The 16,701-nt window shown below is 37.7% G+C and overlaps 1 protein-coding gene across 1 annotated transcript in view; it reads right to left on the reverse strand.

The window, feature by feature from the left end:
• Positions 1-624: 624 nt before the first annotated feature.
• Positions 625-16,701, reverse strand: part of IPO8 (importin 8) — a 41,621-nt gene continuing 25,544 nt past the window's right edge. Inside the window, exons 17-25 of the mRNA XM_065742640.1 lie at positions 15,042-15,108; positions 14,601-14,726; positions 14,011-14,108; positions 13,096-13,191; positions 11,886-12,106; positions 6,476-6,681; positions 4,918-5,130; positions 4,178-4,294; positions 625-3,492 (exon numbers count right to left, since the gene is read on the reverse strand). Of these exons, the coding sequence (XP_065598712.1) occupies positions 3,395-3,492; positions 4,178-4,294; positions 4,918-5,130; positions 6,476-6,681; positions 11,886-12,106; positions 13,096-13,191; positions 14,011-14,108; positions 14,601-14,726; positions 15,042-15,108 (1,242 nt within the window). The 3' untranslated portion in view covers positions 625-3,394. The remainder of the gene's footprint in view (positions 3,493-4,177; positions 4,295-4,917; positions 5,131-6,475; positions 6,682-11,885; positions 12,107-13,095; positions 13,192-14,010; positions 14,109-14,600; positions 14,727-15,041; positions 15,109-16,701) is intronic.

Consider the following 16,701-nt stretch of genomic DNA (forward strand, 5'->3'; position numbering starts at 1 on the left):
AAAATAACATTTTGTGTAACATTCTTTATATATTTTGACTTATGTCCCAAAGCACATCTACTTCAATCTGACTGTGTGCATAAGTCAGGTTGGTTTTTTTTGGTTTTTTAGACTTGTTTTCAGCTTGATATTCTGCTCTCTTCCTGGAGCTGGCCATTTTGTTGAATGACTTTGCTGTCGTTTGAAGGCAAATCAAATGCTTTGACTTTGAAAGAAAGAGAGCAAAAAGAAGCAGCCCAAACGTGGTGATTCTTATTTCCCTTTCAGGAGTGACAAAACAGCATAAGCAATTCAGTACCCAGGATGGGTAAATTTAATCTGGAAAAAAAACTTACTATTTAAATTAACATTTGATGTGATTATAAGCAACACAATGCTAACTTCATATGTAAAGCCCTCACGATGCCCACAAAGTCACCTTCACACTTGTGGAACACACAGGCCTGGGGCGACACCGGTCAGTTCTTAGCAGTCTTCTTTTTGTTCTTTTTTCCATTTCTTTAATTTCTCTTACAGTACGTTCACGATTCTCTACGCTTCCAGTGGCCATCATGTTTGCCTGGCCAACGCTGGTATGCGATATCCCATTATTACCTTGGCTTGAAAGTCAGACAGTAATGCATGTTTGTGTTACTCTCTTTTTAATGTAGTACAAAGCTGGACACAACTCAGAAAGAAATCCCTAAAATCCATTACCTATTTATGATCATGTACAAACGGATATTTATCATGTTAAAAGAGAACCATATGTTAAAGTGGAGGCTAGAGCCCAGTAAATCTTTTTGGGTGGAATCCTTTTTCATGAAAAGAAATGAAATAATTAACATTTGCTTTTGCCAGTAGAAACATTTGCTCATGAATCTCCCGGGAAGGGAAGGGCATTTAACCTTTCTACATGCCATCCCCTCAGATATCTCTGACCCCCACTGCAAAATGGACAACAAAGATTCCTGACTCCATGCAGCTGATTAAATCCCTTATAAGAAACATCTGGATGAAATTTTCCTGGCAGTTGACTTGAAAAGTATACAAGAAGCAGAACCAGGGAGCAGCCACAGTTCAGCTGAGTAACACAGAGATGATGCTATGCAAAAGCAGGTTTTTCCTTGAATACATTAACTTCTAACTATTAACTTGTGATTGTGCAAGCAACCTTATTAGCAGAAGAAAAATAATTCCCCCTTCTACTCTGCATGCCAGCGTAGAAGGGAAAGTCAGGTTTTGAAAGAAACTCTGTTCAATGATCTCTTTTTTAAATAAAATAATAATGGTTTACCCACCTAATACTTATCTTCAGTTGTCAGATAGGAGTTGTTCATATCTTTAACTTCCAAAAAATGCTTCTTACATTTGTAAAGATTTAAAAAACTTCAACATTTTCTGAGAAAATTTCACCAACCAAGTGGATGCAATACCATCCTATTGTTTAGTAAATATACCTCCAGGCATAAATCAGCAAAAGTGACCTGTGATTCTCCTGGCCTTCGTGCCCTCTGCTGTTCAACTTGTAAGAGCCTGTCCAACACAGTTCAATGTATTTGTCATTTGTGAAAATACATACCCTGGAGTTCTCTCAGTTTTCTGTATGTACAACAGACCTAAAAGTGGGGAATCTGCACTGTTCAGTTATGAAGTGAATAGTAGCAGTGAAAAGCCTACGTGAACCACTTTTACACTGCAGCCACTGTGGGAAAAAAAAAAAAAAGCTGCATCAGAGAGCAGTGCTGGAATTAAGTCTCACACCAAAGTGCAGGAACAAGGAAAACAGAGTGGAACCTTCTGTACCATGAATGCAAGACTGAGAAGATTACAGAGTATGGGGCAAGGAAAAGGCAGCAATGCTATGGCCTTCTCCTGATGCCAAGGCACAGAGAGCTTCACGTCGATCAGACTGAATTAGAATTACTCTGACATTGAAAAAAAAAATGCTTCAGCACTCTGCAGGGTCAGCCATCTGTGATTACCTACAATCCTTGAAAATCTGATAAGGTACGGGGAAGGGCTACAAATTTCCAGTTGGGTCAATGCTCTGAAGAATTACATCATCAGTGTGTGCTTAAAATTGCTTTGTAAATATTTTTAAGTCTTACAGAAATTATCACATAAGAGACAAAATCTGGACTAAGCAGCTTATCTCCAATTCAAACTTCACTTCTACAGCACCCTGCTTTATTTTGGCTACATCATTGAGACCCCAACAGGTCTAGAGAAGGGGCATCCACTCAAACTAGTATTGCTATCGGTTTCTCATAATGCCAAATTTCTCACTAAATGAACATATTCACAAAAAAAAAAAAAAACACAACTATTACATATGTTTCAATTTATGAGAAACCAGCCTTCAAAATTCAGGAAGAAAAAAAAAATCTGACAGATAACAAAATTTCAGCATTGAACAAGAACAGCCAAATGGAATGCAGACCAGAAATTCTATCACAGAAGTGTAACAGTAAGAAGCAAGTCCAGAACTGTTCTTCTTCTATCGAGATAAATAAAATACTGTAAATACTTTGTACCACTTTATGCATTCAGTGCTACCACTGGAATGGTAATGAATGAATAAAAACAGAAAATCAGGTTGTAGGAGCCCAACACAAATAGTGGAAATAAAAAGTTGTCATGTAGCATATCTACATGAGAGGGCTGTGCTACTTGTGCAGGCAGAAGGTAATGTCAGTGTAGATTTAGGTATCCAACTGCCACATCTGCATCATAACTCAAGTGAGTTAATTCCATAGCTAAGAGAAATAATTTAAGACCACTACATCAAGGGAAAAATCTGCCATTTTGTTAAGACACTCTGACACAACCAGTGTATGCTCTGCACCTCCTGCAGACACTTCCCTATTCACATTTGGCCTGCACCAAATTGGGAAGATAGATCATATTCTGAATCCAGCAACGGCTATACAACCAACAAACAGTTAAATGGTGTATTAAAAAGCAGATGATGGGAAAACATGGAACCAAGGCTTACAGTGTTTCCAAGAAATGTTCTTACACTTAAAAAAAATTATAATGCACTTCAAATATCCATTTGTTCAGGCAATCCATGTACAACAGAAGGCACTGTTATCCATATGAATCTATCAATTCTGCACAGCAAAAACCTGAGAAGTGCAACTCAATTAGATGCAGCCTGGCCCCTCCCAGTCATTCAGGTTCCTTGAGGACAAATGTTTCCTTTTCAGTCCATCAAATTATAAAAACACCACAAGAATTTGTAAATTACAGTAGCTGGTTAGAAAAAGCATTCTGGTGGGGGAAGCATACTGCTATATTCCAGAAAACCTCCAGCAGCATTAAATTACCCTCCCCTATCACTCAGAAGTCATGATGATTTTAAGAAAATGTAATGATGAAACCCTTCTCATTGACCTTCATAGCTGATCCTTCAGTTTCCACCAGGAGTACTTCCAGCAAAGTTAAACGCTGTGATCAGTCCTTTGTTGTCAAACGTGTAGCCACTTTGCTGTTCTATTGTCTTAGTCTCTAGAATTCAGAGAAGAGAAAGGACGTGAGAATAGCTCGTAGAGCACACTTTTGCCAGAGGTAATAGTCCTCATCTAACAATACAAGGCTGCATAAAAAACTTTCGTTTCCAAACTGCAGTGACAGTAATAAATTACACCACACCTAGTTTTTCTATAAATGCATAATCACACACTTCGAGAGAATGGAGAAACTCATCCTCCACAGAACAACTGTATCTTGCTCTACATGCTTCTTGATTGAACATGAATTTATTTTTCCACGATGCAAGTGTTCTAAATACCCTAAACAGGACACTGACTGTCTGTGAAGGCAGTGTTGGCAGTTAAAAAGTAAGAAAGCTGTTAAACACAACGTTTGACAGTAATCTTCATCCAGTGACAGGCTGACAGTGAGGTACTGCCTTAATTTGCTTTTCATGGCAAATGTCAGGTTGTGCAAAACAAGCTGATACTCTGTTCTAGCAGTAGCATATGTCAAAAACAGGGCAATTAATTATAAGCAATGGTAATCAGAATGGCACACACTTCCAGGCAAAGGATAATACAAGCACAATATCCTACCCGTGCTTCTCAAGCCCCTTGTAGGACTTATGATAAGTACAGAGATTCATACTGTTGTTACAGATTAGACGCAGTTCCACCATCCTTGCAACACTGGAAATGGCCTCAGAGAAGGGACTCACCTGCAGCATTTCGCCGCTGTTCTGCTAACGTATAAATTTCCTGCAGCTGTTTCTTCTGATCCTCACTCAGTGGTGCTGTCAGCAAATGGTACCAGGCAGCATCTCGGCTCTGCACCGCTGTCAGAAAAGGAATGGATGGAAAGTGATTATCAGCTTACATTGCAAGGTAATTTCAGAAGAATAGACTCAGTATTGCTGTCAGTTTCTCAGCACAGAATCCCCACTGTAAACAATCTATTTTGGGGGAACTTCATTACATCCTCTGCTTTTGGAAACAGTGAGTTAACAGTGAGGCTGTTATTCACAGACAATGATGAAGTGAATCTTTTAACTGAAGATTCTTATCAAAACTAGAAGCAGCAGGACTAGACAAACAGGAAAGGGAGAAAACAAATTTTCCATTATCATTTTAATATCTAGAAAGTGACAGACGTTTGTATGTACATAATGAGTCCCTCTAGTGACTGAGTTTCACTTTTTTAGGTTGTAGTTGAAAAGTTCTTAATGACAACATGGAGACAATTAATCTCTAGCTTTATTTACTGCCATCTATATCTTGCAGTGTCGGGAAGCAAACAAACAAACAAAAGAATCATAGGACTTACATTAAAAAGGATTTCCAGTTTCAATAATCTAAATTACTACTAAAAACTAGCCCTATTTTATTTTAGCTTTTCCCAATGACGACAGCCAAGCTATTTCATAATATCCCATCATTCTACCCATTGGCACACACATACCTAAAAGTGCTTGTGTGAAAAACTGGTATTCATCAACACCATTTTCAAGGTCAAGAGGTGTGCTGAACCCTTCAAGAGCTGTCTCTTCCAATGCATCTTCATCCCAGTCATCGTCATCATCATCGTCATCATCATCTTCTCCACCTCCACCGTGGTTCTCTTGCATTGCCTGGCTCACTTCATTTGTCTCCTCCTCATCACTTGGTATCTCTTCTGCAAAAGCATTTATGTGTTTTATAAAGCAAAGTTTAAAAAGTCCTGGGAAACAATGACTTACGAAAGAAGAACAACTAATAAATCTCATTTCAGGTTGGAAAGAAGATCCTCTAATAGCATCCATTCCCCCCAAATCTCAGAACTGGAACAACTAAGCTATTGAAATGTTTCATATATTCCAGATCTTCTGTTCAACTTGTTTCTAAGAACACCTGGAGAGTGTGAAACTGACATCTTTTTTCTTCATTTATATTTTCTGTATTTATTTATTTATATTTTCTTCTTCATTATAGAATCTAAGACAATTTGTGTAAATTTACCTTTGACAGAATCTCCCATCACTATCTTTATCCAAACAAAATTCCATCTTTTGCACAGCTCTACCTTCCATTCTGTTTATAAAACAATTATTACATCCTCAGTTACATGCAATTCCAACATGCAACTCCAAACACTGCCATTTCTCATTTAAGGAAAGATATTTCTGACTTATAACTGAGGTTAAAAAAAAAAATCCCCTCCAGTTCTAAACCTTCAGCTCTTCCTGTGTTAATAGGATTAAAAAAAAAGTATAAAATGACCGAATCTGCAGCAAGCAGAGGGACAGAATCACACTGTATGTACTCCTCCCCATTTTGAGGAATTCTGTAATTCCATTATGGAATAATCACGTGAAATTTTAATGGATTATATAATCTACTGAAACCCACCGATTTTCTGACCTCCAGCCATCTCCTGTTCCAAATCAAATAAGGCCCACACCTATCTGTCTGCAATGCTGAGCAAAATTCACTTCCCACAGCTCTCACAGCAGTGCACTCTTCTGATGTTTTCTCCCTTCTGCCAGCCATAGCAATAAGAAGTCTTTCTACTCCAGGAACCTCTGTTGCCTCCAGTTTGCAAACCACTGCGTGCCATATTCCATCCAGACAAAGAGCTGCAAGGATCTCCTTTAAAATGCACTAGAATAGGTTTTTAGAATAGCTGGGTACAAGGAACAGCTTCTTTCCAGGAATCAAGAATAAAGCCACTGGAGCCCTGGAAACTTCCTGCTGCCTATGCTAGAAGATTGAATACCTTCACAATGCACAAGAGTGAATTTGCAACTTTTGTTACTACTTTTCTACCAACACTAACCTCTCACAAACTCTTCCCTACGATATGTTGAAACATTCTGATTACATCTTGGGAGGAAAAGTCCATTTCTAAGGTGATCTTACAAGCACTCAATAAACCTATTTATTTTCAGCAGACTAATGAGCCTTAGAAGTGAACTGCAATTTCTTACCCCCTTTTAATTAAATCCAGACAAAATCCACAATGTGAAAAGGGGAGATTTTACCATTATCTTCTGCAACGTGTTTTTCATCTTTAGCATGATCCTCGTGTTCTGTGAGTTCTCGTGAGGCACAAACTTGTTTCAAGCCCAGGAAGAGGAGGAGGATAGAAGGGACAATCTGAGCAGCCACAGCATCAACTGCAGGCGGTCGGTTCTGTAATTCCATTAGGATGCTCAGTCCTATTATACACATCTTTCTGTCATGGAGTCTAAAACGACACAAACATTAAACAAAACCAGATTTTCACTGCGAGGAGTATTAATGTGCTGGCACTTGACATGGCAGAAGACAGTCTTCAAAGTTTATGTTCAAAGCTCCCAATCACGTAATTTCTTCTGTTCTGAATGCAGGTTTCCCACTGGAAAGTACTTGTCTAATAACAATTAAATACCTGTCAAGCAATGTCCAAATTCCTGGAAGAACTGTTTCTTGGTGATAGGTTGGACTGGATGACCTTAGAGGTCTTTTTCAACCTTGGTGATTCTATGATTCCGTGATTAACAAATGCCAAGTTTGTAACGATAAAGAAAATAGTTAAATAATCAGGTAGACTGTCTGGTCTTTAATAAACCATTTGATAAAGATTATCATTATTAAGTAGAATGGAAAATCAATTTGCTTTGGCTTTGGCAGGACTACTGCAGCAAGGACTGAAATCAGCAAAAAAGGCTATTAGTGAAGAGTAATGACAAGCAGGACCACACTGAATTGCAGGGTGCTTTTATGGAATGATACAGTGCTAGCTGTATTTAAGCATGTTTATGAAGAGTCCATCAGAATGGCTGTATTATACATTCAGTTTCTGACACTAACTTGAGACACGTTGCTAAGTGCAGTGAAAACAGTGACTGTATAACATCAAGAACAGCAGGCAGTATGTCTCAGCAGGGAACCTGCAAATGTGTAGACTTCCAGGGGAACAAACCAACTGTAATGTAAATATGCTTCGTGTCAACAATAAGAAATTACCAGGGAAACTAACTGCTATGAAAGATTTAAAAATTAATAACAACAGCAATCATCGACCAACAAGTTGCAAGAGTGAAGAAGGAAAACAAAGACATTGCAGGCTGATTCCATGACAAGCAATTAAGAGAAAGAAAAACATAAAATTAACAGCAGAAAAAACCTGTATGTGGTCTCAGCCAGGAAACAAGGTAAGAATCTATGCTCTTAAAGTAATCACTTTTCACTTCCAGATATAAAAACCATTTGAAAACAATAAGTGCAAAAATATTTAACTGACTCTACAGATAGTTGCTGGTCCTCCTCTACTGTAAGTACTACCAGTGCTTTACTTTTCTCTAAAATTGTGTTTTTTTGCTATTAGCAACTTGTAAGTTTGATACTGACATCTTCTGCCCTAACTTTCTATAGGACAAGCAGCTCCAGCAAGATGAATTATATACAGCCATGTATAGCGTTGTGATCCTTCCAAGAAAAATGAAATCAACTAGCGTATCAAATGATAAAATGTCATGTTGGGTTTGGCTGCTACGCTACACTTGTTGATAAAGTACCAAAATGCAAGTAGGCAAAGACTGTCCTTCCACCACTGCAAGCTACAGTAGTTCCTTTTCAAAAGGAATCAAGCACAGAAGAGGGCGTCCAAAGCAACCAAGGAAACTGAGTCAGGGGAGGAGAGTCTGCTTTCACCTTTGTTATGTGAAAAAACTGAAACTTTCTAGTTCCTCCCAGTTTGTCCTGAAAATGAACTCACCACCCCCTGCTCACATGCCAAGATTGAGAAGACAAAAATTCTATCTAAAGATGATGCCACCCATGAATGAAATACAGCTTTCTGGGGAACAGTTATCCTTACTGCAAGTTCAAAAAGGAAAGAACTTTCTCTATGTTCTCTCTCTGTTAGCACCTTCATGCAAGTTTGACCCAAGCTCCGTTAATGCATGTGAAAGACTTCTAAACTGCATCTTGATATGGGGAAGCAATAAGACTTCTTTCATGTATATGTGCAACTGAGTCGTTAATGACACGTGGAATTACCATTTGAGAAAGCCACTGTTATATAGTGCAAACTGCAAAACACAACAGGACAAATAATTTTAAAATTATAGTAATTAATTAGTGTCTTAGCTTCATATTAAATCATCTTTTCTGGACAGCTAATATTAAGTGGAAGATTTATGCACTGTTGTGTAAATGGGAATCATGATTAGGAAGTACCCCAAATAGCCAGAAAGTGCACTATATTTATCATGCTCCATTTTCAAGCATCTAATCAGAGAAGTTGTAAGAACGAGCACATGCCTTTAGAATGAGCATGTTATTAGGAGGCTCAGCAGGACAACCAGGCATTGAGCCATCCTTAGTGAACCTAAGCCAGAAGGAGACTTGTTTCATCCATGTGTCAGCACAGAAAAACAGCAGGATATGCCTGAAGTTCAGCAATCCAATGTCACAGCTGTATCAAACACCAACAGGACTGAACAAGCAAAGCAGAATTTTATGTCATTTACATATTTTTCTAACAGCAAATAATAGTTTCGGAACCATTCCTTTGCTAGCAAAAGACTCTATATTTCAGTATCCTTTTGGCTGCACAAAGCAGCCTGGATACAATTCTCCTTACTTTGTCCTTTGAGATGTGTACTTACTTGCTCAGTAGTCCTCCCTAGCAATCATGCACTCTGCTGCCCCACAGACATATCAAGCCTGGCGTTTTAAACATATGTACTTGGAGTCACACATGGCAGTGCAATGCAAAACTCCTGGGCAGGTCTGGTTTTAACATACTCTGTGATCTTCCTGATATTCAGGACCTTTTGCAGCTAATACTCTTCTTCCAATACAAGATTAAAGAACAAGTTAGATTTTCCTTTCACCCTAGTTGCTACAGAAGGATTTGTAGCGTAAGAATAAGCCTAAGACATGCAGAAATCTCGCCCAAATTTCAGGCTGCCAGGGAAAAGGTGTAAAGCAGCAAAGAACATGTTTCTATAATTGGTTTTTCAGTCCCTTGCCCTTAATCACTTTGAAGTACTCATAGAAAACATACTTAGAAATAAATAAACAGAGTATAGTAGGGTATATGGGCACACACTCACAGATGTGTAATATCCACGATGACATACTGAATTTATGCAGTCTTGCAATAAGCTCTGAGATCTTGCCTTGATTATTTTTAACATTTCAAATTTCTAAACAGTTTTAAATAGCTTCCATATTTTTAATAACATGGAAGAGCAGTTACTTATCATACCCTAACTGCTTTCCCCCACACCAAGATGTATTATTCCCATGGATTCCATTCCAGGAGTTCACAATTACTACAGAAGAAATACTGCATACTTTGGCAAATGTCACTGGCTCCAGCATAAGAACACACACACATACACACACACACACACACACACACACAGACAACCCCACTCACAGCCTTGGGCAGAACAAGATCTATGGGCACTAGGAACTTACAAGAGTAGAAGGGTAAAGGGATATGAGAGTCATGTGATGTGAGTATCATAAAGAGACACTGTTACCGACCAGTAAATCACGGACTGTCTGCAGGGCTGATAAAGAAATAGCAGTAAAGTTCACACCTGGAGGAGGATCTACTTCGTTCTTCCATTTCTCTATGATCTGTAATCACAGCAACTGACTTGAATTTAAGCCTAAAGCTGCTTCCTGCTGGAAAGCAATAAACTGAAATAACACTGACTGACAGCTGGAAGGAAGAGCTGTACAAGAGAGGGTTGCTCATCAGTGTCTTCATTGATGAAAATAAACCTGCAGCAGTGGACGCAAGGAAGGGTAGCAAGGAAGCTAGATTGTGTTTGCAACTATCCCTGTTCAGTTAAGCCTCTTCAGATGATGACCCATATAACCCTTACTAAAATTAAATGGTCTCCTAGAAGCAGTCCTGTCCTCCTGGGAGAAAGGGAGGAGTCACTTACATCACATCATAGTGTTTGACAAGCAGTATTAGAGAGAAAGCCCTATCCTAGAAGCCACCTGCTGAGGAGGCAGCACTGAAGGAAAAGCAATTTTTAGATTTAAGCAACATTACAGATATTTATTTCACTGCTGGTAGCAGCACGTCAGAGATACATTTTGATCTTCAGCTGCCATTCAAGTTCATAGTCTGAGCAGAAACTAGCATGATAATCTCTTGTGTTTCACTTTACAGGCTTTGTCAACTTTTGTCTCATCTCTGAAAAAAGAATATAGTTGAACAGCAGTTGCAGAAGCTAATGCTTTTTGAAATGCAACACAAAAGAACAGAAAGTTAAGCTGTAGCACACAGAAGTACTTGAGGTTGGAAAGTATTCAGCTCGACAGTATTTTTCTCCTCTGGATCTCACTAGCTTCTCACTGGATGAACTGTTTAAGGCTATAAATCCTTTTCATTTTTATTTCTTTTAAAAAGGAATGACAAGTTTACCACCTATAGGGAATATCTGCTTTCATACCATCTCTGTGTGCTTTCAGCATTTGGTATGTAACAGGAAAAACTGACAACGTAAGGAGCTGAATATCAAGGAATTTTCTTCAGCCATAAAAAATGAGTACACGGAAATCCTGACACTAAAAGTCTCGTTCTTTTCTAAAGTCAGCAGATTCTAAAGTAATTTAAAAATTAATGGTAGTATTATCACAAGAGGCAGGAGAGACAGATTTAAGAAGTCATTTTTCAGCCAGTGGTGCTCCAAAAGAAATAAAGGACTTTGGTACTTTATGCCTACTTTGTCATCAAAGCAAGTAACCCCTCTATAACTCTAAACAATCGTGTGTATTTATGTTAAGATGTTATGTTAGGATGTGCTGTACACAATTCCTATACATAGGACTAGAAAAGGTCAGAATGTTTGTAATAATATACACTGCTTTTGTTATAACGAAGGAGAGATTTTTTTCTCCCTTCATATTGCCTGTTTTCTACTTGAACACAGAGGGGAAGAGACCTTCAAAGGTCATCCAGTCCAACTGCTCGGCCACTTCATGGCTAACCAAATGTTAAAGCATACTAATGAGGGCACTGTCCAATGCTTCCTGAACACTGGCAGGCGTGTGGCATCAATCACTTCATTAGGAAGCCTGTTCCAGTGTTTCACTTTCACATTACAGATTTTTTTTCCTAATTTCTAGTCTGAGTTTTTGTTAATAGCAAGTCTGATAGTCTGTACTTAAGGAACTTAATTCTGAAATAGAATTTGTATTGTATTCTAGTATTGTTGCAACATGGGAAATTCAGTACACCCATGTATCTCAAAGACCAAGAAAAATTAAATATGCTTAGGACACTGCTATTAGTATTATAATAACAAGACCTGGTGTGGAAAAATGTTGTTTCAAATAATCCGGGAATCTTGCATCTACACATCTATGGATGAGAAGAGTAGTGAATATAAGTCGAAATTAGGGACTTTTAAAATGCAAAAAGACAGTACTTGCCCAAGAAAACAGTCTGTGTCATTCATCCACTGGTTTATGAACTGTGCAGTGATGGGCTCAGGGTTGTGTGGAAATCTGATGTTCTCTAAGGTGTGCAGAAGTAGGTCAGGATTGTAATAGAGTGCAGCTATGGCAACCTGAAGACACATGGTACGGAGCTCGCTTGTCTTAACTCCTCTTGTCAACCGTTCCAGAACAGCCTCCACAAAGAGTGGAATACACTGGCATATATATATGAGACAGTATAACAAAGAAGGAAAAAAAATAACCAGGTATTATATATGTTGCCAGATTATAAAAAAGTTTTCAACACATTTATCTGAACTGATCTCCAGGGCTAACTGAAACCCGTGTATAGCCTATGAATACGTATGATTCACTTCCCAACACAAAAAGTATTTTAAGCCCCTGATTATATGCTTACAAATCTTCCCAAAAACAACTGTTCTGTGAGTTAAAAATTGCCAATGTTATTTTCGGCACAGGGAAGAATATTTGGAGTAATTTGGTAGAATTTTAGTGTGAACAAAAGGTTATGAAATCAAGGGCATTCTCATCTTGGAACAGACAATTTAAAAATTAACAGATATTAGAAACTGAAATGACCTAAATGTGCAAGAAAAAAACCTTTCCTAATAAATGCAACACGATGTTAAACTTCTTACAAAAGTTTGAAATGAGGGTTGTTTTTTTTTCCAGACAAAAGTAAGTGTGCACACAGTTCTACACAACAAAATAAAAATCTACATATATTTTAATATGCAGGTTTATGCTTTGTGTTAGTTTAAGGAGCATTATGAATGGTTCAGTTTACGAGTTTTGGTGCAGATTACAACTGTTTTAATTCAGAATTGTGGTGATCAGTCTTCCACCACACTCTTACTTCAGTGAGAATGCATACAATTCACTTTAATCCCTTTCAGATTCCATTTAAAAATAATAAAAAAAAACAATGGTGGCAGTCTTGCACATCATACTATACCTTTACCACTCAGTTTACAATACTCTGGTATTGCCTAAGTATCTCTCATCTTCAGCATCAAAAAAGCTACGTACAAGATCCCATGAGCTTATTTACACTTTTCTGTATTTCCCCCATTCCTACACATTACATCTCCCTGAAATTCTATGATTCCAATTGCTTTCCACAGGAATTATACACATAGCACTGGAAATCTGTAAAAGAGAAAATCTGCTAAAGATGCATCACCTGGTCAATACCCCGTCCCTTGCACTGAAGAACAATTACTTCTAGAAGCTTGGCTGCATGGCACTCTGCATCTTCTCCCGCATCTCCTGTCAATACCTGATAATCAAAATGGCAATTTAGTTTATCAGTAATCATCACTGTCAACTATGAGTGCTGGTGCTTTTGTACATGCATAAATCAAACCTCTAAATGGCATATATGTATATTCACACTGTGTTTTACGATAAATTAAGAATGACAAATCTCATCTCTACAGGACATAAATGAGGTTAGGTGGCTAATTGTGGATCTAAAAATTCAGAAGAAATTCTTGTTGTGTTTTATTATTCTCAGTATCATTTATATATCTTTTATCAGTTTCTCTTTTTCAAAGAAAATGTTATTTATAAGAATCACTGATGTTTTCCATGCTCTCTTTCTTTGTGACTTCAGTTCTAATAGACAGTGGCAGATAAGCAGACTGGTAAAGTGAGGACTTATCTCTAGGCTAACTTCGAATTAAAAACAAGATGTGTATAATCTCTCTGTGTACATGTGCATATGCATGGAACTTTTTCCCAGTATGTTTTAACCCTATGGGCAGTGTCAATCAAACCTGACAGGACAGCAGAATCCTCAATTGCATTAAATCCCCGTGAGTCTCTTAAAAATGAGTAGACAGCTATGTAAGGCTTCATAATGCCCCAAAGGAGAAAAAAATTGCAGTGTGATCTAATGCTTTATTATGCAGGACAGAAAGAGTATAGAAGGGAAACAGAAAAATGTGTAAGTGTGAAGCTGCTATGGCTACTCGGAACTGAGACCAAACTTCATATCATGCTGAAATGACTGGCCACTAGCTGGCATGTTCAGATCACTTTAATCTGATAATTAAGTACCAGTGATTAGCACAACAGTAAGAATCAGAAGCCTTACCTTTTTACACATAGCGTAAATGATTTCTAAATGCTTTGGGTTAGACAGTAAAGTATCAGTGTCAATGGTCACATAATTATGCAAGAGAGGCATCATATCTGCAGAAGAGGGAGAGCAAAATAAAAAAGAAATTACAGACTAATCAATAAAATTGCTATCCAATGAGGCTGCAATCCTATAATGGGATTCATTAACCCAGACTCGTGGACATGGCTGGAAATTCAAATATTGCTGAAGTCTATTCTATCAGAATTCTTTGTAAAGTGCACAATGCAGTAGGCATTCTCAGGAGAAGAAACAGAACAGAACGACATTTTAATTTATGAATTTGTAGTTTTCGTTAACCTATACCTCAGCATTCTTTGAGTTCAGGACGTCCTACAATAACTGGCCATACTGACAGATTAGAACATGATTCTCAAGCTACATATGCTCCTGGTACACTCCTACACTAAACAGATGGTCAGGGCACAACTCAAGTACCTGATCACTCTACACCAAAGCACTACATGGAAGCAATCTTTGCAAGGCAGGTTCTGGAGACGAATTCTCAAACAGTTGAAACATCAACAAAGTGAAAATGTAAATACCTGCAAAGTATTCAAAGCAATCCTGCTGGAAAACCTCATAGAGAACACCTAAAAGCTGCCACATTTGAGGTGAAATCATCTGGCACGTCAAGCTGTATGCCAAGGAAAGAATTTCTTCATAAAACTCTGGAAGGGAGAAACATTTTGTAAAATACAACCATTTAAAAAAAAAAGTCTCACTTGCAAATATCTTAAAATCCAAAGTGTCATGAAACTATCAGAAGACAGCAATTAGTAACTATGTCAATACAAATAAAAATAATACAAACTGGAAAAAAAACTTTAAGACAAGTGTTATGTAAGCAATAGCTACAACCATGAGCATTGCTTCTCATTACAAATACACACTGGGAAAACATATTAGCAACACGTCATTAATAATTAAAGATTTTTCATGTAAAAACCTGTAATCTTTTTCTAAAAATTAGCTCCCAAAAATACCTATAACGTGCTTCTGCAAAACAAGGCCAATGATCTGCAAACAAATGCTCTCCAGCTGTTGAGTTATCTGAAAAAAAATAAAAAAAATAAGCATTTTGTTTAAAAATCTAGAAAGGGAGTAATTTAATATAGATCACATGATTATGAAATAAGGTCTCAGTGGTGTGAGTACTCCATTTTTCAATAAGCAGTATTACTTTACAACTTGGCACTTTTCCTTATTGTAAGAATTCTAACTTCAAGGTTATTGTACAGATCTTGTGAAAAACTGCCTGTTGTCCTTTTCTGGGTATAATGTAAAGACACAAACACTGTTCTCAGACTGAGGTAATAAAACCTCAGTCCAAATTCTTTGCAGAAGAATGGGTTGAGAAAAAGAAAGGAAGTGATGCTTTTGCTTGAGATCTATGAAGAGCTTCCCAGAAGACCAGGCTCAACAAAAGGGAAACATGCAGAATTTGGGAGAATTAAACTGCACTGAAGCCAGACAAAAGCTATTATGTAGCTATCTGTTGGAGCGAGCAGTTTTAAGCTGAGAGGATAACTTATTCGGCCTTGTCGTGCTGGAGAGAGAGACTACATTTATGAATGAAATCAAATTAGAAGAATTATATGGCCACTAAGTAAAACCTCCAGTATAGGCATCCTGTGGTATTGCCACTAGGCATTCGTTAAACACAAAATCTCACACAATGTCAGGCTTCCTGCATTTCCTTCCAGCAAAGGGCTTAAGCATGTGATCACAGGTTCATCCACATACCTTCAGGCAACGGATTCAGACACGTGGCTTAGAGATGATCATCCTCTAAGCTCTCTGCATAGTTAATGATGAAAGGGAAAGGAATTTCTAAGGAGTTTTCAGCTTCATTTGTCATTTGTATATCATTTGTACCACTTCTAAAATGATTTAAAATCCTGAGAAGAGCATTCTGCACAGTATTTTAGTTTGCTCTTCACACAGCAGGAAAACGAACTGCTAAGCTTATACCATAAATACTCCAACTCCAAAGGTTTTCCCAGGCTAAAACCTGAAGATCCGCTTCAGGATCTTCCACTACCACTCTTGATGCTCAGTTTAGCTACCAGATTTCATTCTAGCTTTCGAAAGACACAAGGAGATCTTGTAAAGAAATGAAAGATGTTTCAAAATCCATGGGAACATGATGGTCACACAAAAAATATAATAATTAATGCATTTTTAAAGTTATAAGTTTTAATCTAAAAGTTTTAAGCTTTAATCAGATTTCACATTTGCAATGGAACTTTTTCCTTGTAAATCAAAGGAAGGCAAACAATCTAGGACAAAGTATTTTTGCGCTCAGTTACTGACAGACTTTGTCTCTCTCACCAGTCACTTCCTACTCGGAAGTACCTCGGCCAGCTACAAGCAGAAACAATCTCCTTTTTCTCTTTAATATGTGAAATGTAGATTTGTACCACAGCAACAAGACCAATTCCTAGGAACCCTACCTAAGAAACTGTCAAATGAAGAACAAAATATGTGTCATCATTATCAAAAAGTTACCCTTATGCAAAATACTACTTCTTAACAACTACTTAACGCTCTGTAAAAACTATGCAATGAAGTATTTACAAGAACAAGGGCTGAAGATTTTATGCTCAGGATATGAATTCCCTGTTGAGAGCAAATTTCAAGAGT

The sequence above is a fragment of the Cyrtonyx montezumae genome, unplaced genomic scaffold (genome assembly GCF_038088225.1).
Source record: "Cyrtonyx montezumae isolate F1298 unplaced genomic scaffold, pur_monq_1.0 scaffold_3, whole genome shotgun sequence".
Taxonomy (NCBI): domain Eukaryota; kingdom Metazoa; phylum Chordata; class Aves; order Galliformes; family Odontophoridae; genus Cyrtonyx; species Cyrtonyx montezumae.